This window comes from Nesoenas mayeri, assembly GCF_963082525.1.
Source record: "Nesoenas mayeri genome assembly, chromosome: 7".
Taxonomy (NCBI): domain Eukaryota; kingdom Metazoa; phylum Chordata; class Aves; order Columbiformes; family Columbidae; genus Nesoenas; species Nesoenas mayeri.
The window spans coordinates 27,880,096-27,906,895 of record NC_137551.1 but is presented as its reverse complement, the minus strand read 5'-3'; the positions used below and the strand labels follow the sequence as shown (position 1 = coordinate 27,906,895).

Sequence of the window (26,800 nt, the reverse complement as noted above, 5' to 3'; positions counted from 1 at the left end):
GAATTCATAAACTGCCAGTGAAGGTTACCACAGGACAGTGAAAACAACTAGCTGGCATTAACAATTTTTTCCCCAGAGGAAAAGAGGGTCTAGGAATGTTGATAGGACTGTAAATTATTCCCCAGGAATTAGTTACCTTGTTTTATCTTTATGGTTAGGTTTTTATCCTCCTTTTACCTTTAATTAAAATAGTGTTTATTGCATCGTATCTGTGAGTGAGGAGAAGATTATCTCACTGAACACCAGAAAGTTTAGTATATATTTCCCAGGAGTGTGGGTGGGTGCTTGCGTCAGTGTATTCGTAATAGTTCCCTTGCATCCAACCCTGTCCTTGCCACTGTCTGTTACACACAGGCAGAAGGTACAGTGCCCAAGGCTCCTATATGTTTTTATAATTTAAAAATGCAAGCCTAGATTATTATTCTGCTACAATAGCTCTGCCAAGATGTAAAAAAAAAAGTTAAAACCTTCATCAGCTACAATTGACAGGAACAGCTTGAGATCAGGCACTGGAATTAGCAGCCTCTTGCAAATATTTAAGGAGACAAAACAGTGAGGCAGATGTTTTTTCAGACACCCTACCATTCTTAATGACTGGACAGACAGAACCCATGGGGCAAGACATCTTGGAGGACAGACAGAGCAGTGAACAGGATTTCTGCCTCCCAGCTCCATGAGTTTTTTGATAGCCCTGGCTCATTTATCAATGAATGAGACTCTAGCATTACACACTGCCTGTTCCCAGCCACAGAACATGTATGAGGCTCTACTGTCTGAATTGGTATTAGATATGTTATTGAGTCCCATTACTGTTAAAAAAACAACCAACCAACCAACAAAACAGGAAGAAGAATCATCAAATTGAGGAGTCAAACCCTAAATACCATTTCACCACAGGCACGCTCTTTTTATTTATTTTTTTTTAATAAAGAGCATAGAGGAAGGTAGAAGAAGAAAGACAAATACCCCCTCTAGAAGAACCATGTACTTTCAAAGTGGCCAGGGACACTGAAGGCAGGGATTCTTGTCCCTAAATCAAACTGAGCAGTGGGAATACTCAAATCTATGTCTGTTAATGCACCAGATAAGTGACTGAGCCACCAGACTGACCTAAGTGGCATTAAAAATGCCTCCTCTTCCTCCTCACTTCTGAAGAAAACTTTCATCAGAAACTTTCCGATCAAGAGAAAATAACTGCAGGGACCCATTTTCCAGCAGGTGTAAGTGTCTCAGCCATTTCACTGTGAGCATGAAGGCCCGTTTTGGTTACAAAGCCAACTAGGAAAAAAGCTCAGCTTCCTATTCCTAAGTACACAGAGCCGTACCATTTCACACCAGGTGAGGCTATAGCTTTGAGGCAGTTGATGTTTTGTAACACAAACTTCTATCGTTTCAAGTCTTAAAAACTCTAATTGGAGCAACACAGTTCTTTTGTGCTATGCTTGGCTGGGAGAGGAGTCATTTTGGTGCTGTCCCCCAGCGGGACGTGCCAGCAGGGCCAGCATAGCCCACTGGATCTTGCCTCTGTCTGCTGGGACGATGGCTTGCAATGGCCATGTTTTGCTGACACTACTGGTTTAAGTCTGACTTTCAGTGAAACCCTCAATACTATCAACTGCCAATTTCAAAGCGCTGAATTTATACATTAGAACAAAAACAAACAGTAAACCCCCAAGCAAACAAGACCTGAAGGAAGAGAGTTGCCTGCAAACTGGGGAGACATCTTTCAGACGAAGCATCTATATCCTTGACACATCCAATATTCAAATAGCTGGGTGAGCAAGTTTAAACTTAGTTTGAAACCAGACTCCATCAGCAGTTTGTTTGCTTACTCACTCAGGATTTTTATTTGCTTTTGGCCACTTCTCCCAGCATCCCTGGAACAGCACACACAGCAGCAAAGGCACTGAAGAAGCCTCCCTACCTTGCCCACCCACCTGCTGGCCTGTTTTGCTTTTTCCACATATTCAACAAACTGCTGTCACCCTTGAGCTTTTATTGCCTGCTAATTTATTCATCTGCCATCACTAAATAGCAGTGGGAGGCCAATGAGTGATTTTAGAAGATCCACAGCCTCAGAGAAGCCACCCTGATAGACAGGAACTTGTTCACACAGCATCTGGCCTACGCAGCACTTGACTACATCAGAGAAAAGTTTGCAACCAGCAAAAATGAGGCCTTTTCCTCTGAGAAATCCTCTACTACCTCAGTCCTATGCTGCTTTTCTATACTGTCCTTGTAGCATAAAAGGGACCCATGTCCCATTGCTGCATAGCACTGAGCTGGAATAAAGCTGGCTATACCCCAGGAGCTGTAGCTCTCGTATGAAACACCTAAAACACTTTGGAGATAGTGGCAGAAAAAGTCAATTTCAAATACTTATTGTCTTCTTTCCTGGATATTAATTACATACAAATCCATTCTACTGCAAATGTGGTTAAAATAATTTCAGTGAGAAGTTAAGAATTCTTTTCTATTTCTTACTCCAGATCCAGGCACTTTTTCATGACCTGTAATGTTTTGGTATGGAGCACCTATTCATATATCATTAGTGAAACTGAAAAAACCCTTCAGTATGAAACAGAGGGTATCTGGGGCATAGAGACCTGAGAAGTCATCTGACTGTAGGCAATTTCTCAGGTTCCCAGGTACAACCCATCTGTTCCAAACACCTGGAAATCCACAGAGGCTGTACTGCACAGTGCTGGTAGGCCAGAGAAATATGTGATAGTGAAACAGCTAAATAGGAAACACAATAGATGGCTTCTTAGCCCAACAGATTGTTCTTCTGCCCAGTCTCTCCACAGACAGAAGCCCTGTAGCCTCTGAATTTCCCACCTTGTGCTAAGGATAAGAGTATGCCTCCCATCAAACTCCACAGCCCACATCTTTCCTATCAATTCAAATGTAAAATGGGAGACAAAACGAGTAATGTGAATTTCCATTCCCACTCCATTTGTGACTCAGAGACCACTTTTCAGCATTGGCTGCAGGTACTCACGTCCATCAGCTGTCCGTGCTTCCATGTGCACAAGGTCGGGTTCTTTATCCAAACCAGTCACCGACCTGGTGAGGGGAGAGAGAGAGAGAGAGAAGGCAGTCAGTTAGATAAAAGGCTGCAATCAGACAGAGAGAGGGCTAGGGAAAGCAAAACCAGTTCAAGTCTACCTTGTGATACCTGGCATGTGGGTCTCCACCTCATACCAACTTGTCTCCTTTGTGTTTCTACACAGCTGGCTCTCAGGGGCCACATACTCACCTTTAAGACAGAAATCTTCCCAGGTACTGATGAGTGAACCTGCTTTTGTCTTCAAGATCAAGACTACAATGATCATTCTTGTGATAGCAAAGCAAGCTGTTTCCAAAATCCAGTAAAACCAGAGCTCTGCTTTAATGCTGAAGGGAAGATGAGGGCACAACAGTCTCATGCTTTTACTTAGCTGATACGTGACATGAGAGACTGAGTTTCCTGATCTGCCTCTGGTTTGCTGGCCAGTCTTGCTATCACTTACCTCAGTTTGCCCATCTTCAAAATAAAAACTATGACACACATTTGCAAAGCAAGCAAGAAAATATGCATTATTCACCCCACAATCGCATGCCATGGTCCAGGATAATCATGAAACAAGGCATGATGAGTTTCTTTAATCATACCAGTTGAAACCCAAGTAAATCAAGGCAAATCTTCCTGTGAATTGTTATTTTACTCCTAAAATATTTCACAAGGTACATTACAAAGATAGTTTTTCCTCCTGGCAGAGGGAAAAGTCAAGCCCAGAACAGAAATGTTATTATTAGTGTCCTGGCAGATAAGAATCACTGTGAGATGAACATTTAGTCCTAGCAATGGCTGGCAGGGAAAAAAAAAAATCCATAGATGTCCACGTGATTTATGGAGCTGCTTCTCCTGAGTGAACCAAAGGGTTAGATTAAAAAGAGACAATGATAAAAATCAGTTTCTAATTTGGTAGAAGCTGAATTTGATACAGTAGACTGTAAATAATAGATTCCCTCTGAGCAGGCCAACGTTCACAATTCCCTAATATTCTGAAACACTTTTATCACAACCTTTTGCTGCTTTTGTCCTTGGGGCATCAACAGCTAAAACATCTCCCTCATTTCCCCCCAAAAACCCCCAAAACAGAACAAAATACAGAAGCTCTGATCTCACAAAAAACCACAGTGAATGAAGCAATGGCTAAAATATGTTTGTGCCAGGGGTCAGCTAAGATCAGCCAGTGCTGCAAATGCCAAAACAACTACATTATGACCCACTGTGTAGGTAACTGAAGCTGGCACTACTCGTTGACTGGGGCATCACATCAATAGAAGATCCATTCACAAAACATTGTGAATTGTGGCCAAAAAAACCCAACACAACAAAACAAAGCTGCACAGGCAGGGCTTTCATCATTCTACTCCCAGTGAGAAATAATCTGCTCCTTAATCGCTACCATCAGTTCCAGGGTGATTCCACAAGGAAAAAAAAATGCTGTTTGTTATCGGTAAGGGTGCCAGAACAGGCCTGAGTCCCTGTGACCGTGTAACTATCGGGGTCAAATCTTCCAAGTATCTGGACACAGTTAGAAGTGACAGTAGGACAAACAGAAATTCCTTAAAATGTCAGTGAAAAACATTATGGTGTGCAGCAACATTATTTCCCATTATATATAGAAATGGCACACATCCTTCTAGTTCATAGCAGAAGTTTTCTGCATTTGTCCCATAAGTAGCCCTAAATGCTGTCATTTCAGCTGTTCTGCAATCACAACCTTTGCGTATGACATGCCAATAGAGATGGAGGAAACAATAATTTCAGCACTTTTTACTTTTAAGTGCAGGTTAGGAATACATGAGGGGCCTGACCCAGAGCCCTTCCAAACAGGCTTCCTATTTAAATCCAGCTTCACCCTGGAGCCCACACTCTCCAGGCTTCCTTCTAGAAGCCAGACACCAGCCTTCTCCCAGAGCCATCTGCCATGTCCTGACACCAGCTGTGTCAACTGCTCCCCATTACACCTCCTGGGTCCCTCCCCTCAAGATAGAGGGGGCACTGTCCTTCCCCCCCAACAGTAGGGCAAACCTACTCCTGGCCCAGGTAATACGAAACATCAGTCTGCCACAGCACTATTCATTTTAAAAGGGACTGCAATTAGAAGAACCTAAGTATTTTCAAACAAAATCCAAAATACTCGTTACCATTGTGCATTTGCATACACAAGCTTTGTAGATCTGCTCATAATGTCTATTAAGTGAGCACCAGGAGATGACTCGTCTCCCAAAACATGTCATACTAGCTTGAAGATTTTTCCCAGTGCCATCTACTTGTTTCCTTATTAGTTTTGACAACGAAAACAAAATGACCAGCATACAGCACCCCCCTAGTACTTCTCTGCTCACCAAATACTGTACTTGAAGTGGAAAAGCTCACAAAGCAATCTCCTGCAACCCAAAAGTAAGATGAGCTCCTGCTATCTGCAGGCAGATAAGCCTGTAAAGTAATGTATCGGTCATTCTTCCTTTTCCCAAACCAAGTAGCTCTCTTCTCTCAAAAACTCTGATTGCAAAAACAAATCCCCAAACAATGCTATTTCTTCATGCCTCACCTCACATCTGTTCCCACTGGCAAAGAACACAGCTTGCCTTTGCAGTGCTCTGGCTCCTAAATACAGGTATTTTCAGTAAATGGTCTTTCATCATTTATCTGGAGAAGCTTTACATGAAGAATGCAAAGAAGTCAGGCAGTGGAAAAAGCAGGATGTGAATGCAGGTCTAGCTGCAAGAAGGCATGCAGAGACTGTAAAGCTATGCCTTTATCTCATGTAGTAATTTCTCTGGTCTTGAGAACTCACTACAACAACCTCTCAAGTCTGGCAATACAAGAACAGAAACAAAACAAGAGACATCTTCACAGCCTTATATTTTCTCATACATTATCTCTCTGAAGAACATTTGGAGGATGCACTGCTCAAAACTATTTGAGCAACTGAGGACAGATCTCAGCATCTCCTGACTTATCCTTTCCCAGGCATGTTCTCTACAACCAAGTGGAGCCCACAGAGTGGGTTGGCTAGGAAGGGGTTTCATGGCTCTCTGGTTGATAAACAGCTCTATTTCAGAGGCTTATAAAGACATGAGTGTTTACCAACATTCAGAAGTCTAAGCTTAGCTTGAAAACAGATTTCCTGCCACATGGTCCCATCTCAGGTGCCATGCACAGCTCAGCTCTGTGTTTTGTATGTGCACAAGCTCCAGACAGTAAAAATTAAACCAAGGTCCACAAAATGCACCTGGGTGGGCTGCTGCCCTGGATGGCCGTAGGGAGGAAAAAAAGGCCTCTCTTGCTGTGAGAAACCATGCTAAATCAACATACTCTACCATCCCTATTCATTTATCACCATTCGGATGAGAAAATGCTGAGAGGATGTAGGCAGAAGTGACAGGAAAGGTCATTTTTTCATGCTGACGCATTCCCTGACTGCTGCAAAGGCAGTTTTTGAAATTCGGAGCCTGCAGCCAGTATTGCAGCTGGCACAGGATCACTGGCCAATTAAGAATTCAGACTACCTCTGAATCCCATTAAGAGGGAAGCAATGGTTACTTTTTCCCCCAGCCTTCTACTGCTGCTTTTCCTTTTTTGTTCTCATGGTAGCTCTTGTTTTTCACAAGATCTTTCCTCCCTTCTTTTCAGGAGAGGATTGTGTGTTCTTGAAAGCTGAAGGATGGATAGGACCCTGGCAAGATCCCTACCTCTGTCTTGCAGGAAGAATGTTGTGCTTGAATGCACATTTACTAGGCTACTCTACTAATATTTCATCTCTGACTGTGAGGGAGAGCAAGTGAAAAGGACAAGGAAAACAAAGTATTCTGCACTGTAAGTAGCTACTCCTGAATTGTTTCCATATAAGTTACTATGTAGTTCAAAATGAAAAATGCTGGCATATGCAAAGAAAGGAGAAAAGGAAAGATACAGGCTCTCTGGGTTATGAGCCCACTGCACACCTCAACTCACTGTTTCTACCAACTCTACTGCCTTTCCATGGAATAAACCATTTTTACTTTTTTTTCCTACCCATTTTGCAGGCATCAGGCATCCAATGATGAAAGACAGTGCTGAGATTTAGCTACTCTAGCATCTTAGGTCAAGAATGCTGAGCAATTCAGGCTGCCTGTCATTGTACCTTGCTCCCTAAACCATCAACAGAGAATAAGAGGTGCTCTGTTCTTACCTCTCCTGGACCCATTAGCTTGTGGGGTGAAGGTGGGTATCAATGGACACCAGCAACATTTGTGTCAAGGATTTATGACAAGGTAAAAAAACAGGTCACAGATCAGCCTTTCAAATTTGGTCTGGAATGTGCTGGATTGAGCTTTTTGCCAGGGTTGTGCCCAGTTTCTGACCAGTCAACTTTAAAACAAAATCAAAACTTTTACGATAGGTTGAGACTTTCCCAAGATGCTGACTTGGAAACTAATTTTTGCAGGTTGGGATGCCAGACTGAAGGCAATTGTCACTGCTCGTGTAAAGAGATGGGAGGAAACAGATGGAGACGTACTTAGCAGGATGTTGTGCAGTAGATAAGGGTTAGAAATGGGAAGGAACAAGGCATAATTATTGTGCTGTAATATGTAAACGGGGAAAAACACATCCTCTTGCTGCAGGCAACTGCAGTCAAATCTGTGGATGTTGCCAATTAGTCTGCTGGAATTTCAATTGTATTCTGCCCCAGAAGTGAATAAACACTTTTGTGTGGTACCAGGCAAGCAATGCATGGAACTAACTCATCTAAGCAACAAAAGGGCCATGTCCATATGGGCAGATGGGACCAGAAACTGATCTACAAACTTCCTGACAATTCCTTCTCAACTGATCTGGGCCTTTTCATGTAGCACCATTGCTACATTATACCTACATTTCCAATATGGTCCAAGAGCTACAGGCTACCTTCACCATCTGACATGGCATCACATTCACCTAGGTGTCAATAAGTGCAGTTACCTTCAGATCATCAGAGGGATTCTGTGTTTTGATCTGTTATTTACTGCAGTCAGGCCTAAAACTAGGTCCATCAGCCGTTAACTCTGCACATGTAACAGCCAATGTGCACACATGCTATGTACATCCCAGACTGACAAGACACCATAAACTACCCTAGTTAAGAACAGATACAAATATTGAACTGTTGGGGTAAAGGATGTATTTATTAAACACATAAATACAGTACCATTCTCTGTGGCTGAACAGGGGGAGACGCTGCTGGATGGGGGAGGATGTGATGAAGTTTCTGAAGAGTTATGGAAAAAATCTCCTTGCACAGCATATTTCAAATGAAATGGAAAAAAAGCTAGGCAGGAAGCTACAATAAGAAGTGTCTTAGCCAGGTCCCTGGAGCTTCCTACATCTTTTTGAGTGCTAATTTCCATGATGCTACAATTCTGGACATGGGCAGAAGTAATTGTTGTGAGACTTCATATGCAAGATAAGGCAAAAAAACTGCCAAGTGTTTATTCTCAGCTAATTTCTTTTCAGCAGAGCCAATCCTTTTTAAAACATCCCAATGAATTTTAAGGAGGTGTCCTGCCTGGTATCTCAAAAGAAACAAAACTCCTGTGTTCACAGCCGCTGCATGTGTTTCCATATGCACACACGTGTGTCTGCCTACCTGCATCTTGTCCCCACTACCTGCTGAATGTCTGAACCAATCACCTGTAAACTCAGTGGATTACAGGTCCTAGAAGTACAAAGTTGCTACATCCAGTTGTTTCACAGATATAGCAGGATGGGAAGAGGAAAGAGGTCCAAATCCATCTTTCCTTGAGGGAAAAGCTGACATTTAGGATCAACCATGTCACCAATCACTAGAGAATCCACACAAGACAACAGGCTCTGCTGCATATAGAAACTTTTTTCCCCTTCCTGGTACACAGAAGATAACTCTTCATATCACAGAAATTAACAGCAATGGGAAAGAAATGCCACTGAACCCAAAAAAACCTTTAAAGAATATTTATCAACAGAACAAAACTGCTTTTGATTCATGTTTTGGTTTTACCTGCATGCTAATACTAAAAACTAAGTAAGTACAAATAATTCTATGTCTAGTTCTCATCCAGTTAATAGGTCTTAATCCTTTAAAGTCCTCTGGCATTTCTTCCCCAACCATTACTATAAATCCCAATAAACACAACTGAATTTTTGTCAAATAAACTGAAAAATGTGTATGGGTAAAAGGCTGAAGTTCCTTAGGGTCCTGTCAAGGTTTGAAAAGGCCAGCGGCACAGGCAGGGCATGTGCTGGAGGTGGCATTTTAATTTCCCAGCCTGAAATAACTTCTCATGGGGACTGAGACTCATGCAGGGAGCAGATCTGTCAGCTACGTCAAGCCAACACTCAAAGCGGGAGTGCTACCAGGTGCAGTCACAGTCCTGCTGCTTACTTACGAACTAAATAAGCTTCTCCCAGGTAGCCTGCTGCTCCTGACTCATCAGGGTACAGCCAATCTGGGATATATAAAAGCAGCCCTGGGGGCTTATCCTAATTGAGTAAGAAGACCTTTTTTTTTTTTTTTTTTGCCAAGTCCTAGCAGCACCAGCACTGGAATATGGTGGAAGTAATGAAGCATCGGCTCATCAACTTAAGATGTTATTGTCTTGAAGACATCTCAAAGCTTCAGCGCATGATATACCAACAGCTCTGTCCCATGTGCATGCAACACAGACAGTGATGCTTTGAGGAAGCAATTTTGAGAGAGGAGATTTACCTGGGATTAAAGGTCTGCAATCTTAATGGTGGACAAGTTTGAAACATATTCCAACAGAAGGGTTTGATTCTGTTTTGCCTCTGGAGGAAGGGACATTTTTTGCAGGACTTCTATTTTGTTTTTAATATTCTAAATTTCAAGTCCTTTGAGGAAAGAAGAATAAAAGTATATATTTTTTAAAACAAAAAATTACGTATTTTTAGCTTTTTCTCAATTCTCATACTTTTCTTTGTCCACTATCCCTTTTTTATGGAATAGGAGAGGAAAAACCAGAAATATTGGAGAAGTAGAAACCTAAACTGCAGAAATTTTTGCGTACAACAGTAATTTTTGTGATCAAAATCTAAGCCAAATTACTGAGGGTGAAGGGGGCAAGGGGAATCCCCTCCAGATAAATAATTCCTTCTACTTAACCAAAAATCTTTGTTTCCTTATGGAAAATTTGGGAGCAGAATAGTTTGTGGGAGTTGAGGGTGATACAATATAGGGGTTTTTTTCAGCTTTTTGGAAAAAATAAATAAATCAAGCAAATGACATTTCTACCAGCTGTGATTTGTGCAGATCTGTGAAACCCAAGCACAGAGTTTTTGTTTCTCTTCCAAGATTGGTCACTGACATATTGACTTTCATCTCTTTCCCTGCATTTGGTTTAATACTAGTTTAGTGCCTACTATATTATGAAGCCTAGTTAATTAATGTTTGCCCAGTGCTTGGCTATCCTGCTTTGAAAGTCACGCAGATGGAGAATTGCTATATCTTACTGCTTCATTTTTTCAGGAACCATGAATCAGCCCTGTTTCTGATCACTTTGGAAAAGCAAAGTACTTGCTCAGAGACACCATCAGCTCAGCCCAGGACTTCATTGGCGTTTGCTTCCCTCTCTGGAAGGAAACATTTAGAAGACTCATAACATTCCTTTGAGTTTAAGATCTTTTCCCCAACATCTCCCAGCAACATGACCCGTTCAAGTAATGTTTTACACCAAATAAGGATTCTCAGTTTACTATGTGTTTAATTGCCCTTATTTGTAAGAACATTTTCTGACTGAAATTACGACATGCCTGAAACGCTAAGGCTCAGTGATTCAGCTATTAACAGAGTCCTAGGCAAAACATAGTGCCTCTGAAAAGCTTCAGACTGAAAGCATTGTTTAATAAATGAATGCAGCAGCAGATGAATAAAAATAAAACTTAAATTGTCCAAAGAGGGGATGCCAGTGTGAAACTTGGCACAGCCAAAATGTACAGGATATGCTGATGAGCCCTGTATGCCTATGGGCATTGTACACTGTATTAATTAAGGAAGGATGAATCTCCACATTCCCCATTGCAGAATATTGTGAAGAATCACGCTGGGATAACATCTAACATTTTGGAAATACATTTGTCGGTCAGTTTATGCATTTTGGAGAAAGGCAATGTGAACAACTAGATTTCTGTCACAAGCCTTTTGTGACACTTTTTCTCTTCATTTCAGATGCTAACCTGAATAGAATGAAATGGCTTATTTTGTTCTTTAACTTTTAACCATCAGCCAGGAAAGGATGAGAGAGATGAAAGAAGAAGAAGGAAAAGGAGTAGAAAGACAGAGGAGAATAAACTACTCTGTTCTGGACCATCAAGCATAAATGCACCAATGTGTCTCCTTGCCCCCCCCCCCCAAAAAAAAAAAGTGTACTCAATTAGCCCCTGAGAGTGAGATGCTCATTTGTCCCAACATCCACAAGAGGAAAAGACATAAGCAGGAAACAAAAAGGATTTTGGCAGCAGACAGATATGCAAAACAAGCTCTGTCTGTAGAAATGGCAAGTACGGCATGGCTATGATGGAAAAAAGCAACAGTGACAGGAGGTCTGCAGATCACCATGTGTCTGATGACATGACAGGTTTGCATTCAAAAAAGAAACATCCTCACAGAATGGAAAGGAGATGAATAAAATGGCCACAGCCACTTGCAGGTCTTTCCATCAGTGGAAGAGTGACATTGCAGCAGGAGTGACCAGAGAAACCACAGAGCTTCTGTGGGTTCCTTTGCTTCAAGTCAGATGGGTGCACCAACAATACGGAGACAAGGCTGCCCAGGAGGTTGAGCAGTCCCAGCTCTTCACAATGGCAAAGCATCACCCTTTTCAAGCAAGCTCAGGGCAGAGTGCTGCAACAGGGGTTTGTGCTGCCCACATGTCAAGAAGTAAAGATGTATGGTCAAGCTGTAGGTGAATCAAGAGCTTCTCTTTGTTAGGTTCTTAATCTGTTGTTATAGATGAGCAATAAAAGGAAATAAAAGTACAAGGCCGAATGAAAAGTAATACTCTGCTGTTTTTGAGCCTCAAGGCAAATTCCAAAGTGTCAGTGGACTGTTCAAATCTAATGATTTGTAGAAGGGAAAAAAAAAAAGAAAAGAATTCTAGAGAAACTGCAGCAGATCCAGAAATGGCTTTAGGAAGCCACTATTTCAGATTTCCCCTAAAATCAATATTATAATGGAGCACGTCTCCTTCCCTCAAAGATTTTCAATCAAAACCTGAAAATTCAAAATATTGTGAGCAAACCCTAAGAATCTTTCTGTAACCTTTGGCCAAAAACCTGACAGAATTTTCTGTTTGTTTTTCTTTTTTTTTTTTTTTTTCCAATTAAAAAAGCAGGATTTTGTCCTATGGGAGAAAACCCAGATCTACAGCATTGAGCTCTGAAGTGTACAGGTACTGCTTATTAATATTATTTCCTCAGTCCTTGTTGGCAGTCACAGGTCAGTATGTTTCTCCCACTTAAACTCAGCTGCAGAACTCCTGGTCTTTCGCTAAACATGGAAATGTGTCTACATCCCATTTTCATTGCCTTCTGTCCAGTGGAGGACAATTATCTGCAAGATAATTACAGAGCTATGGTAGCCACCACTAGCTCCTATTCCAATTAGCTCACTCCAAATACGCAAGTAAAACAGCCTCACTTACTGGCTTCTCATCCTCGTTCTGTATATGATCAGCAAGAGACAGGTTACTGAATCAACATTATTTAAAAGAACCTGTAGTACAGCTAATAAGATACTCCTTCCCACTCAGGTTCTGGTGTAGCTTCGTGCTCACTATGCTTAACAATAGCAAATTAAACTCTTCTCATTCTATAGAGGAGGCTCAGGAGAATGCCCGGGAACGAAAGAATGGGAGTTTCAATTTCTTCTCTTGCCGAGAATGAATTCTGCCTCATATAACCACTGATGAATTGTCGTTTTAAGAGAGTTTGTTAATTTTCAACAGGCAGAAGGCATAAAGAGGGACCTTCTTATCTTTAATGGATGTTATTGAGTGACACAAATGGCTCACGTTTAAATGAATGCAGAAACATCTTGTCTGGTTTGCCATGATAAGACTGTTCTTTCTGCAGAGCACAGGTTCAGCTCCTTCTGTTAAATGAAACAACTGTTTTTATTCAACTTAATGGCAGGCAAACTTACAAAGGCTCAGAGGCTGAAGTCAGTTCAGGAAAATGAACTAGAATTTACCTGGTCCTTTTCTAATTCTTCTTGAGAAAATCTACCCAAAGAGCTTTGAGGTATGACTGAAAATTGAGTTTCAAGCAAAAACAGTCCCTGATAATATTGATGTACGTAGTGAGGATAAATTCCCCATCTGATTACAACTTTCTCCAATGCAAGAATGCTTCCAGCCCCAGCTGCTGTAAAGAAACAAGAGCTATAAGAACCCACACAAAGGTGCATCTTTGGAAATCCAAGTGGGCCATCTGGGATGAGGTCTGGGGCAGCAGCCAGGCTTGGCTCCCTGAGGTCAGCATGTGTTTTGCCACTGAGTGAAATGGCTGGAAAATTATGTCCACAATCAGAGGATGTGAAAATGTCATTCCTCAACTTCTCAGAAAAGTGGTGAGTTAAAACAAGTCCCAAAGATTTCTCTGCAAGTCATCTAAGAGCAAGAAGGGTTCTCTTCCACAATGAAAATTTGCCCATTTGTGCAGAAACAGAGATTAGTATGCTACAGAACAAATGCCAAAACTTAAGGCAAATTCCACAAACACACACAAATAAAAAAAGTGGGAGAATATTCCTTACTAGCCAGACAGCACAAACTATGATACTACTGGCAGTCTAGCTTTTCATTAGCTTTGCCAAGCTATGACAGTATGGGAAATCCCCATATGCCTCAGAGAGATGCAATATTAAATATATTAATTAGAGGGCTGGCTTTCATCACTGCTTCTTACAAAGTCTCACAAAGAATTACACTGGGACTGTTACTGACAGGTTGAAATTAATTTGTGTTTGAGTTCACGTGCAATAGGAGAGACAGGATGAAGTCAGTCCAGGCAGGCTGCATCGGTCTGCGGTACAGCATTTAAGCTTCCAACATCGGCCTGTGAAACACTGCAATGAAGGCTGGAGTTCTCACCCCTGTTGCATGAGAAAGGAAACAGGTCCTTCCCCCATGCACTGTTCAGGTAGACATGGCGTTCAGATCCAGTCCAGGGATCAATCTTAATTGGGAGAAATTGGTGAAGGGTTTAGAGTGGAAGCCATATGAAGAGGAGCTAAAGTCACTTGGTTTCTTCAGCCTGGAGAAGAGGAGACTGAGAGACCTCGTCATGGTCTATAGCTTCCTCACAAGGGAAGGAGGAGGGGCAGGTGCTGATCTCTTAGGCGACCAGTGATAGGACCTGAAGGGACAGCAGGAAAACATGCCAGGGGAGGTTTAGGTTGGACATTAAGAAAAGGTTCTTCACCCAGAGGGTGCTGGAACACTGGAATGGGCTCCCCAGGGAGGATGTCATGGCCCCAAGCCTGACAGTGTTCAAGAAGCGATTGGACAACCCCCTGAGAGACATGGTATGAACTTTTGGGTTGTCCTATGCAGGGACAGGAGTTGGACTCATTGATTCTTGTGGGTCCCTTCCAACTCAGGACATTCTATGATTCTATGAAATATTCAACAAATTCCTACTTAGATCTTTCTTGCTAGTGGTTTATCTGGTTTGCTCCAGTCTCAGACACATAGTCACAAAAGAGTGAGGGGAATTACAAAGTGAGCCAAGATTAGCCAGGGTGGAAATGGGAGAAGTGACTGTCCCCCAGGACATAAGGAAACCTGACAGATGAGAGACCAAAGCAAAACGTTTTTTGATGACTGAAAGCCCTAACTGCAGTACAATATGTGACATTTAGTGGTAAGCGTTAAATTTAAAAACCAATGAACAGAAAAGTTTCGACCTGTATTGTTCCAGTCTTTAAAAATATTTAAAAACCACTGCCAGCCACAGTACATTGAAGTCATAAGTATGCCTAACATCACAAATTGTACTAAAATTGTACTAAAATCACAAATTCTAAAACTAGATAGGATTTATGTAAGGATGTCCACACTTACATTAGGGGAGAAGAGGTAATCCCTCGTTCTGCAAGATATGCTGTGTTTCTCAAGAAAAAGGAGGTAAGAAAAAAAAGTTCACAAAAGGCAACTTATTCCAAAATTGCCTTCCCATAGGGTATATTCAATGGGTCAATGAAAGAACTTGTTCTGGCTGTGATATTAACCAGAATTTCAGAGGTGGAATAAGAAATGTGAGTTTTCTGGCATTTGGCTCTTTTCTTCTGGTTCATTTATTATGTAGCTCACTGGTTTTAAGGGAGAATTTCAAGTATGTTAAATTATATTACCCTTCATGCTCACACATACTCCTTGTAGCCAGTATGCTTTTCTTTTGTCTTCCTAATAGAACTTTAAACCCAGGGAGCCTAATAGCTTGGCATCCACAGGACTCTAAAAAAGTCAAATGCTTATTTTCCCAGGAAAGCAGGCAGTAAGGAGAGGAGCATCATGCAACAGCAAAGTCAAGCAATGAACATCATTTAGGAGTTCTTCCAACATATCAGCTACTATTTAGAGCTTAAATTCACAGGACAGAGATTAGTTGTATCAAATTTCCTTTGTAGTATGAAGCCATTAGTCAGCCAAATGTGTAAATATACACCAGAAACCCAAATATCTTTGTTTTTAGTCCCAAGTAAACTAGAAAATATTCTGTATTAATCCTCCAGTATTATATTAGGGGGTTTTGCCACCTTCTACAAAGATGTTTTCCCAGATCCAACCATTTGTGCCAAACTCTCATAAAGCAGTTAAAAAAACAAACAAACAAAACAAACAGCAAGCAAACAAACCACCCCCCAAAAAAAACCAAACCAAAACAAAAACCCCAACCAACCACAACAAACACACATACACCACTAAAAAAACCAAACAACATGAACTGTGCTCAAAAATGGGAATGGTAGGCTGAACATTGGACTAATTGTAGGCACAAACAGAACAGGTGAGCTCTATGCAGCCTCTATAACACAGTCCTACAGGGTTTCCCAGAGACAGAAAGTGAAGGATATTCCTTTTCTTGGGTCATTTAGGATTCTTCACTCTTAGATATCCTTGAAATCTATCACAGCATTCCTGGAAGAATGCTTAGCAATCCATAGTTGAAAAACAGGATAGCATCTAAGTTTAGGAAAAAAACATGCTCATGGACAAAAGCAAAATATAAGTCTCAAAAAGGTTTCTCAAACTTTGTTGATCAGTCTTGTATGCTACTGATCGCATTTATGAAGAAGTATGATAATCTTACTGAACGTCTAACTTGGATATTATGGACTAATATCTGGTCTGCATCACAACAGGGCAAGATGTCTCTATGTTGACTTTATCCAGACACTTTGTTTCAGACTGCACTCTTTCCCTACTTTAATTTTAAAAGCTCATATATTGCAATATGTGGTTTTATTCTAATTTAAAAATCACTTCAAAAATATTTTAAAAACCCCAACCATTTCAGAATGTTCCTTTGTTTAATTTTGAGATAAATATTTGGATAATGTTGACGAGAGTTCTAAAATATCTTGACTTGAAACTTTTTCAATAAAAATAAACACTATTTCAGCCAATAAAAAGTATCCAACTCTATATCCAGATTCTATTTCTATCTCTGCCACTGAGTTACCATGTAATCACAAGCTAGTCAGCTATGACCTAATGTTTGGAAACATAAAATATCTATACTGCCAATTGCATTAATTGTAGGCACACAAAATGAAAAGAAAATCCCTAACCTCACAGTTCCCCCACTTGCAGAAAATGAATTTGGTCTTATTATCACCATGGTGTTGTGATCTTTAATTAAGTAATGTGACCTTGCAAGGAAATCTTTCAATATATGCCAAGACCTTTTAAGAAGGTCTCATCTCTTCTGCACTCTTATTACAGAGCTTGAGGCTAGAATCTGAAAATTTTGTCTTCAGCCTAATACAGTTCATGGTTGTGGTGGCCTGAGTAATACATTCCAGATTTATGTCAGCATTACCCTCTGGGAGAGAAACTTTTCCCGCGTGTTCTCATCCACAGGGCACAGCAAGCAAGTCCCTTAACACAGGCAAATGAGTCATTAGCCCACGGGAGCCTCCACTAATAGGCCCCTGTTCAGCTATTCATGTGCAGACTATGTGAATAGCCACTGGGTATATCACAGTATCACAGTATGTTCTGGATTGGAAGGGACCTCAAAAGATCATCTAGTCCAATCCCCCTGCTGGAGCAGGAACGCCTAAGTGAGGTTGCACAGGAACATGTCCAGGTGGGTCTTGAATGTCTCCAGAGAAGGAGACTCCACAACCCCCCTGGGCAGCCTGTTCCAGTGCTCTGTCACCCTTACTGAGAAGAAGTTTCTTCTCAAATTTAAGTGGAACCTCTTGTGTTCCAGCTTGATCCCATTGCCCCTTGTCCTATCATTGTTTGCCAATGAGAAGAGCCTGGCTCCATCCTCATGGCACTCACCTTTTATATATTTATAAACATTAATAAGGTCACCCCTCAGTCTCCTCTTCTCCAAACTAAAGAGACCCAGCTCCCTCAGCCTTTCCTCATAAGGGAGGTGCTCCACTCCCTTAATCATCTTGGTTGCCCTACGCTGGACCCTCTCCAGCAGTTCCTTGTCCTTCTTGAACTGAGGGGCCCAGAACTGGACACAATATTCCAGATGGGGTCTCACCAGGGCAGAGTAGAGGGGAAGGAGGACCTCTCTTGATCTACTAACCACCCCCCTTCTAATACATCCCAGGATGCCATTGGCCTTCCTGGCCACAAGGGCACAGTGCTGGCTCATGGTCATCCTGTTGTCCACCAGGATCCCCAGGTCCCTTTCCCCTACACTGCTCTCTAATATGTAATTTCCCAACCGATACTGGAACCTGGGGTTGTTCCTGCCCAGATGCAGGACTCTACACTTTTCCTTGTTAAATTTCATTAGGTTATTCCCCGCCCAACTCTCCAGCCTGTCTAGGTCTCGCTGGATGGCAGCACAGCCTTCTGGCGTGTCAGCCACTCCTCCCAGCTTAGTGTCATCAGCAAACTTGCTGATAGTACACTCTATTCCCTCGTCTAAGTCGTTAATGAATATATTGAATAATACTGGCCCCAGTACTGACCCCTGAGGTACTCCACTAGATACTGGCCTCCAACTAGACTCCGCACCATTGACTACCACTCTCTGGCTTCTCTCCTTAAGCCAGTTTGTAACCCACCTCACTACTCTATTGTCTAGACCACACCTCTGCAACTTAGCAACTAGGATGCTGTGGGAGACTGTGTCAAAGGCTTTACTGAAGTCAAGGTAGACCACATCCACGGCTCTGCCATCATCCATCCACCTTGTAACATTCTCATAAAAGGCTATGAGGTTGGTCAAGCATGACTTACCCTCGGTAAAGCCATGCTGACTGCCCCTAATAACCTTCTTATCCTTGATATGCCTTGAGATAGCACCAAGGATAAGTTGTTCCATTACTTTCCCAGGGACAGAGGTGAGGCTGACCGGTCTACAGTTACCCGGGTCCTCCTTCTTGCCCTTTTTGAAGATTGGAGTGACATTTGCTTTCCTCCAATCCTCGGGCACCTCTCCCGTTTCCCAAGACTTGGCAAAGATGATGGAGAGCGGTCCAGCAATGACCTCAGCCAGCTCCCTCAGCACCCGCGGATGCATCCCATCTGGACCCATGGATTTATGGATGTCCAGTCTATTTAATTGCTCCTTAACCCAGTCCTCATCAACTAAAGCAAGCTCCTCCATTGACCTGGCTTCATCTGGGGTCTCAGGGGTACAGGGCTCCCCAGGACAGCCTCCGGCAGAGTAGACAGAGACAAAGAAGGCATTCAGTAATTCTGCCTTCTCTGTATCTTCCGCCACCAGGGCACCCACCCCATTCATCAGTGGGCCTACATTGCCTCTGGTATTAGTTTTATCCGCTATGTATTTGAAAAAGTTCTTTTTGCTGTCCTTGACCCCTCTCGCCAGCTGTAATTCTAAGGAGGCCTTGGCTATCCTAGCTGCCTTCCTACATCCTCTAACAGCAGCCTTATATTCCTCCCAAGTGGCCAGCCCCTGCTTCCATGACCTGTAAACTCTCCTCTTCTGCTTGAGCATACCCAATAGATTCCTATTCAACCACGCAGGCCTCCTGGCTCCCTTCCTTGACTTCCTACGTGTGGGGATGCTCTGATCCTGAGCGCGGAAGAAGCAATCTCTGAATGCAATCCAGCTCTCTTGGGCCCCTTTTCCTTCAAGCAGTCTTGCCCATGGGATTTCCCCCAGCAATTGCTTGAAAAGGCCAAAGTTAGCCCTGCTAAAGTCCAGGGTTGCAATTCTACTTGCTATTCTGTTCCTGCCACACAAGATGCTGAACTCCACCATCTCGTGGTCACTGTAACCCAGGCAGCCCTCAACCTTTACTGCTTCGACCAGACCCTCCTTGTTAGTGAGGATGAGATCCAGCAGTGCACCTCTCCTAGTCGGCTCCTCCACCATCTGCATGAGGAAGTTATCATCAATGCACTGGAGGAACCTCCTGGACTGTGGCTGGCTGGCTGAATGGTCCTTCCAGCAAACATCAGGGAAGTTAAAATCACCCACAACAACCAGGGCCTGTGACTGCGAGGCCACTCTCAGCTGCCCATAGAAGCCCTCATCAACTTCCTCAGCCTGATCTGGTGGCCTGTAACAGACACCCACAACAGTGTCACCCCTGCCAGCCTGCCCCTTGATCCTGACCCATACACTCTCAACTCGCTCATCATCCACTCCTGGGCAGAATTTAGTACATTGTAGTTGCTCTCTCACATAGAGAGCAACTCCACCACCACGCCTGGCTGGCCTGTCTTTTCTGAAAAGGGCATAGCCATCCATGACCACATTCCAGTCATGTGAACTGTCCCACCATGTTTCTGTAATTGTCACCAGGTCATAATCTCCCAGCCGAACATAGGATTCTAACTCCTCCTGCTTATTCCCCATGCTGCGCGCATTGGTGTACAGGCATTTCAAGGAGCGAGCAGAGCACTCCCATTTCTCCCTAGGAGCATAGGAGGCCACCTGGTCCTCATCAGTTCTAGAATGCTGCCCCACTGGGACAAGCCCAGCTACAACCCCATCCCCCTTCGAGCCTAGTTTAAAGCTCTCCAAATGAGCCCAGCTAATTCCTGCCCCAGCATTCTTTTGCCCCTCTGAGATAAACCTTTCCCACGTGACACTGTCCGGACTGGTGTCTTATAGAACTTATATGCCTCGATGATGCTATCTATAGGCAGTACTAGCCATGGCTGCTAAACTGGAATTATTCCATTTATCCACAGCTCCATGTACAGTATGGTTTTAATTCTGAAAAACTCTAGTGCAGGATTACTTAACAGTCAATTTGACATTTACAAGACTATGTTTTCTTAACACTAAACTTGGCTGTAAAAAATCAGGCGCTGTTTCCCCAGCACCATCCAATGACACCATCTGGTAGTTAATGATTAGTGGGATTTACAGGTGAGACAGGCACACATTTGACTAACCACTTCATTGCTGGCAAACTAGTCAAAGTAAAGGTAACCTTAGTTGCATTCAAAGGTCACTTATGGAACTGCTGCTGAAACAGCCTGTGTGGACCCAAATGGGTACCGAGATTAGGAAATATCAGTGCTGTCACAGAGATAAGGAAATAAAAACAGACACAAACCTCTGTCCAACTTCAGATCCAAACCCAGATCACAACCTCTTGAAACACTGAGGTAAATCCCTTATCATCTGCTCATTACTCTCAGATATTCAAACCAGCCTCTGCTATAGTCTTCATGAAACTGAAGCTGCAAACAAGTAGAAATACACTGGCTACATGTTGTCACTGTTCCTATCCAAAATCATGTCAAAAAGGACCAAAAATCTTGCCCTCCAGAGACAAAATTTGATGGCTTATGTCTCAAAGAACTGTGGCAGAGAAGTTGTAACTCCAAAACATCATCTAAGTGGATCCACAGCCTATTCCTTTCTCCCAGTTTTTAATCCTTGGAGTTAAAAAAAAAATGTGGCTGGCATTCATGGATATCAAACCGACCAGAAATCTAGTTTGTCATCACAGAAAAAGAAAAAATAAAATTTTGGGCACACTCAGAGCAAGAATCAGCAGTGTATTGGAGAAATGCTCATTATACCACATTTTTCCCGTTTGCAGATTTAAACACTGCTCCTCAAAGCAGACTTAGGCACATCCTGTTTTCCTCCTCGTATTGTCTTTCCTTCTCCCTTGTTGGTGTTTCCTGCCCAGCTTTCATCACTAGTGTCTATTTCAGTGCCTTTTACCATTTAGGATCATCCTGGGCACTGACTTCAGTGCTCCAAATATCCCCACAGCCATCAGAAATGCTTTGCAGATCTCTTCCTCTCTTCCACACAAATGGGTACTCCCCACTGTTCCCTCTCCCAGGCTTTGACAGAATCACCCCAAATCCTAGAAAGCATGTTTAAAAAAAAAAAACAAAAACAAAACTTAAAATGAGAAAAGCATAATTGTCTAGATATACCAGGCAAAAAAAAATGGAAAACGGTCCCACATCCAGCACTTCATATTCCCCAGTGATGATGGGAGGCAGGAAAAGTGAATGAGCGCTCCAGCAAAGAGCAGCCTGGGGAGACCTGAAAAAAGAGGATGGGTGTCTCAAGGAGTACAGCTCTGTCCTCTGCACAGGATGGTGTTCCCTGTGTCTGCTCTGCAAACATAGGCAGATGAACCAGGGATGATATTCGCAACCGTTTAGCTGATAAAGCCAGAAAACACAGGTCACCTTGTGGAACTCCACCTTTTAAAGAAGTAAGCCATAAGGTTATAAAAGGTCTTCATATAACATGAAAACATCTTTTCACTCTCTAGTGCCCTTCAGTGTTCTTAATCCACGGCTGTAGTACCTGGTATCACAATATTCGAGTACCTCACCCACTACGTCCAACAAGGAAAATAATTTTTTCCTATTTCAGTCTTAGCTAGGAGATAAGAAGGCAAAGTCAGCTTGAGCCACCCAAGATGACATGGAAAAGCTGTGGTCCAGCAAAGTGCTGAACAAGGTTTGGTGAATGCTTCATCAGTCGTCTTGCCCACCTGCTTAGTCCCATTGTCCCAGCACAGGTAAAGACATAGGCAGTAAAGCAATTTAAGGACAATTCAAGTGCTTTGAGTTCTTATCTGAACAGAAACAGAATTTAGTCAGCACAGAACATACCATGTGTTTTACAGACAAGGCAACTTCCCCAACATTTCTTACAGTATAAAATACAGACTGCATTTTTTATATCCCTCCACATGATAGCACAGGTGTCTAAGTTATAGTGAGAGAAAATAAACAGGGCCCAGAGGGAACTGCAGAAATGTGTTTTAAAAGGAAAGAACATTGAGTAGTTCTTTAACAAACTTTGCACCCATGCCGGTTCCAGTTATCTTGTGTAATTTCAGAGTGACGAGTGATCTGGGAATTTCTGTATCACATTAGCGTAAGTTCCTATTTCCAGCCTTACAGGATTCTAAGTTATTAAAATCTCTGAGGCCAAGGCACATGGGAGCCAAATTTGGATGCCTGTACTCACATCAAGTAACACATTCTGTTCAAGCTCTGCCACTGCCATCAGTGGGTGTCGTTACCAAATGAATCACTACTACAGAAGTAGAGATCTCAGATCCTAGTTTTTACAACAATGAAGTGAATCTCAGCTCATGCACAAACTTTGAGCTGGTCACAGGAACTGAGGATAAATGTCCCCTAACTGTGGGACATGTGACATCCATACAGGAGGAGAATACAAAACTACAAACCAGTCATTGGCACCAAAATCTGGGACTAAGGAAAGGAGTTGAAGGCAAGAGCCAGGATACAAAGCCACAGATCAGGTTGAGAGCTTAAAACTTCATTTTTGACTGGTGAGGATCCATAACAGATGCTGCCTACCAGAGCTATAGTAAAATGCAGAGAGTGACCTGTATGTCCATGATGACTACCAGATAGGTCTTTCTTACTCTGCTGAGTGAAAATTCTCATCTCAACCTGAAGAGTTCTGATGCAATTGTAATTTTCTCATGGCTTTAAAGACTCTATATCTGGAGCTCTCTCAGGGAAGGTATAATTATTTGGAAAGGTCTCAGAGAGAAAAATAAGACCTCTCCCTGTCAGGCTGACTGATCCCATGAACCAGGTGAAGATTATAGTCTTCATAAACCCAGTCACAACAGCCTGAGAGATGAAAGTCATGCTTTGAAGAAAAAAAAAATAGACAAAGGCTGCCCCAGATAAGGCCAGATGCATTCAGATCAGATGAAGACTTTGCCATTTGATGAAGGATGCTTACTTGAGCCCCTGCTAATAAATAACGCAGAGCACCACAAACAAGCAGCTCACTTCAGATTTTGGCATCTCCCTTTTGTTATTATTTCACCTTTCCTGGAAGTTTTAATTAAGTGGTTCGATAATGTAGTATTTGATAAGGTGATGAATTCCACAGAGTAGTGTCTCATGTCCCTCTGAAACATAGCTATACCTACTTTCTCCCCCTTTCATAGCTTAATAAAAAGAAAATACAAAATTCCCAAGGCTAACGTGTTCTCCTTGCATTTCTTACAGTCTGCAGCTTTAAAAAGAAAGAAACAAAATATAATAATAATAATAAAAAAAGGAAATCAGACAGCTAAGGGGAGTTATTATGTTCCAAAGTTTCAACATCTCTGACCCCTGCACTACGAATTGGTAGAAATCTCTCTCACTCTGGGAAAAACCTAATTCACTCTCTTGGCAAGTTTATTGTCAGTGGGATTCTACTGTTTCTGAGTGGAATAAAGATTTCTAGGTCTATGCCATACAAGTTTTAACTATAGAAGACTTCCACATTTTCTAAGAGAAAGAGACACTTGAAACAGAGGCTTTATATAATGCAGTGTTAAAAGCAGCATTCAAACTGTGCAGCCAAAAGGCTGTATGAAAAATGAGGTAGATTCTTGAAAACAATCTACAGGTTTGGGTGTCAAATCAACATACAAAACCAGGCAATTTCCACTAAGCATTATTATAGTAAAGTAGAAAACAAACCACAACAACAGAGCCTTTCCTTCAGAAAGAGATTATGCTTTGTTCCAAGTCAGCTCAGCCCTTGCACTTTATTCTCCAAGAAAGTCTCCCCCGCTATTTGAAGGGTAGGGTACAATTATCCCATGGAAACAGCTATTCTGCTCCACAGAAGGACACACCTGGAGAGGATCTACACTCACCTTTGTGACATGCATCTAGGACGAACAGTGAACTCAAAGGATTTTGGATAATTAAATCTATCAACCATCCACCACCAGAACCAGGAGAACATAACCACATTTCCTTCACTATGGAAATGTGAAACAGTGACATGGTCAGACATGATTCTAGATCTTTGATGTATTTTGCAGGTGACCATCACATCTTCCTCTCCTAGATGTTCAAAAACCTCCTTAGACCGTCCAAAATCCACAGGCACACTGAGGGAAATCTCCAGGCTTAGTGCCAAAAAGCCACATTTTAAATGTGGGACTCTAAAGCTGTTTAGAGAGATTTGCAGAATGACTTAGACAATTTGAAAATATGATGAATATTATATATCTCCACTGCAAGGTGTGGAAATATCAAAAATTCAATCTACAGATATTTTAGGCCTAGATTCCACATATTTTTAATGATGTGCAAGAATTTCTATCAGAATTGGACTCTAAGTTACATATCTATATATCTGTAGATATATAGATATATCTCATGTTATGCAATTAGGAGTAAATTCATCCAAGTCCTTTTTAGTTTTGGCTCTTAAAAATAGGAGCCTGTGGTTTCTTAATATTACCATCTTTTTTGGCCTTAAGGACTAGGTACTTCTTCAATTATCCACAGATTCTGTAAATCAGCAATTCTACATGTTCACATAAACACTCTATCTTCTGGCATGTAGTAAAGCATTAAGAATCTGATTCAAGCCCCAGATCCTAGATGCAACTACTGAAGACTAGTACTCAATTTTCTCTTTCTCACCAAATTAAATTCTTGGGCCTTCACATGGTAAAGAGAATTTTGGAAAAATGGCATCTGGAATAGAGGAGCTTGGAAACAAGAACTAAACTAGTTTAATCATCTCTTTTTGAAGACACTCCCAGTTTTGGAGGCTGACACTTGGGAAATGGAAAGGAAGATAGTCACAAAGCAGATTTTCAGCAACCGCTTGCAGATCCTGGGCTTTCAGTAGGAAGAAACCGGCTCCTCAGAGAGTGATTCAAAGCAGAGTTTGGTTCTTCCTTTCTCCCAATGGTTGCATAAAGAGACTGGTCAGAGTGGCTGGCTCTGCACAAAGGTTGTTTTGTGGGTAATGTAGCTCTCAGAAGGGTTGGAAAATAGGTCTAATGATCATAGTTTTGTCACTGAAGCACTGGGCAGTTTCTCTGCGTTACTGTACATAGATAAGCAGGAGATTTGCAGTTACCAAAAGACTCGTACTTGTCTCTACAAGACACCACTGTCATCAGACAAGAAAGAGGTACAAACATGGAGACATCCAGCTATAGAACTGCAAGATATATACTATGGATTGAGCATCTGATGTTGATAATGACCAAAACCAAGGGCATACTTAGTGTTCAGATAAAGCAGCCAAACCCTTCATGTTAGATGCCCTTCTCCCCTCCATAACCTGCCCAAAGTCAGCAAAGCCCAAGGGCATAACTCACCAGTAAAACCTGTTTGGAGTGACGCGCTCATGCATGAGCTGCCATTTTCTTCCAAAGTCCATTGAGCTGTACAGCTGAAAGACAGAGAGAGAAGAGAAGAGAAATATAAACTTTGAGGAAGAAGAGTAAGGACTACTGCTTTTTCAGCCCTACAGGAAGCAAGTGATTGATGACATGGAAATTCCTAACATTAAATACAATGAAAGACAAATCAGTTAACGTGACTGTGATGTGGTAGGTAGTGACTATATTCGAAGTAATGCTGCGATTCACTTTTATGTTATGGATTATAACTCTGTTCTGTGTGGGAAAGAAAAGGAAATTGCTCCTAATTTACAACTTCTATGTTTTGAACGACGTTTAAATTTTGAGATAAGTTAGAAATCAATCTGCTCATTAGTTAGAGATAGTGAAGTGGTTCTTCTTGAAAGCCAAATTTTCCATCTAACAATCATTTTGAGTCTTCCTGGCTAACAAATGGTGCAGCTGTAATGTAACCAAATTTCCATGCAACTTCACACTAAGTCTCCAACATAAGTTTGCTTCATATACACTGGGCTTAGTACCACAAACACCATTCTCCATATGATTGATTTATTACTCACAATTCACTCAGTCATAAACAAAGCATACGTAAGCTCCTTTTCTCTAACTTTAGGCAAGTTTGGCTCTTCAGAAAAAAATACACTTTGAAACTTAACTACTCTGCTTTACAACTAGATCATAGACAAATAAATAGCAGGCAGTGTGTTTGAACATGATTTCAAATACATTTCATCTGAAATAAATTCTGGCTCAATTAAATAAGGATTGATTGCAGTCTAAGGAGGTAGATAACAGAGCTGAGAAATATCCAAATTCAGGTCTTTAATGGGAAAACAATATAATTTGAGTAAAGGTTCTGCATTTAATTTGATTTGGAGTAACTGGATTTACAAATCGGAGGCAGCACCACATTCAGA

General features: G+C 41.9%; 1 protein-coding gene across 1 annotated transcript in view; it reads right to left on the bottom strand.

Annotated features, from left to right (window-relative positions):
- SORCS3 (sortilin related VPS10 domain containing receptor 3) overlaps window positions 1-26,800 on the bottom strand; it is a gene marked incomplete at its 3' end in the record, with an annotated part of 289,707 nt that overhangs the window by 85,034 nt on the left and 177,873 nt on the right. The window contains exons 5-6 of the mRNA XM_080347514.1: window positions 25,839-25,912; window positions 3,002-3,066 (exon numbers count right to left, since the gene is read on the bottom strand). Coding sequence (XP_080203640.1) covers window positions 3,002-3,066; window positions 25,839-25,912 — 139 coding nt within the window. The remainder of the gene's footprint in view (window positions 1-3,001; window positions 3,067-25,838; window positions 25,913-26,800) is intronic.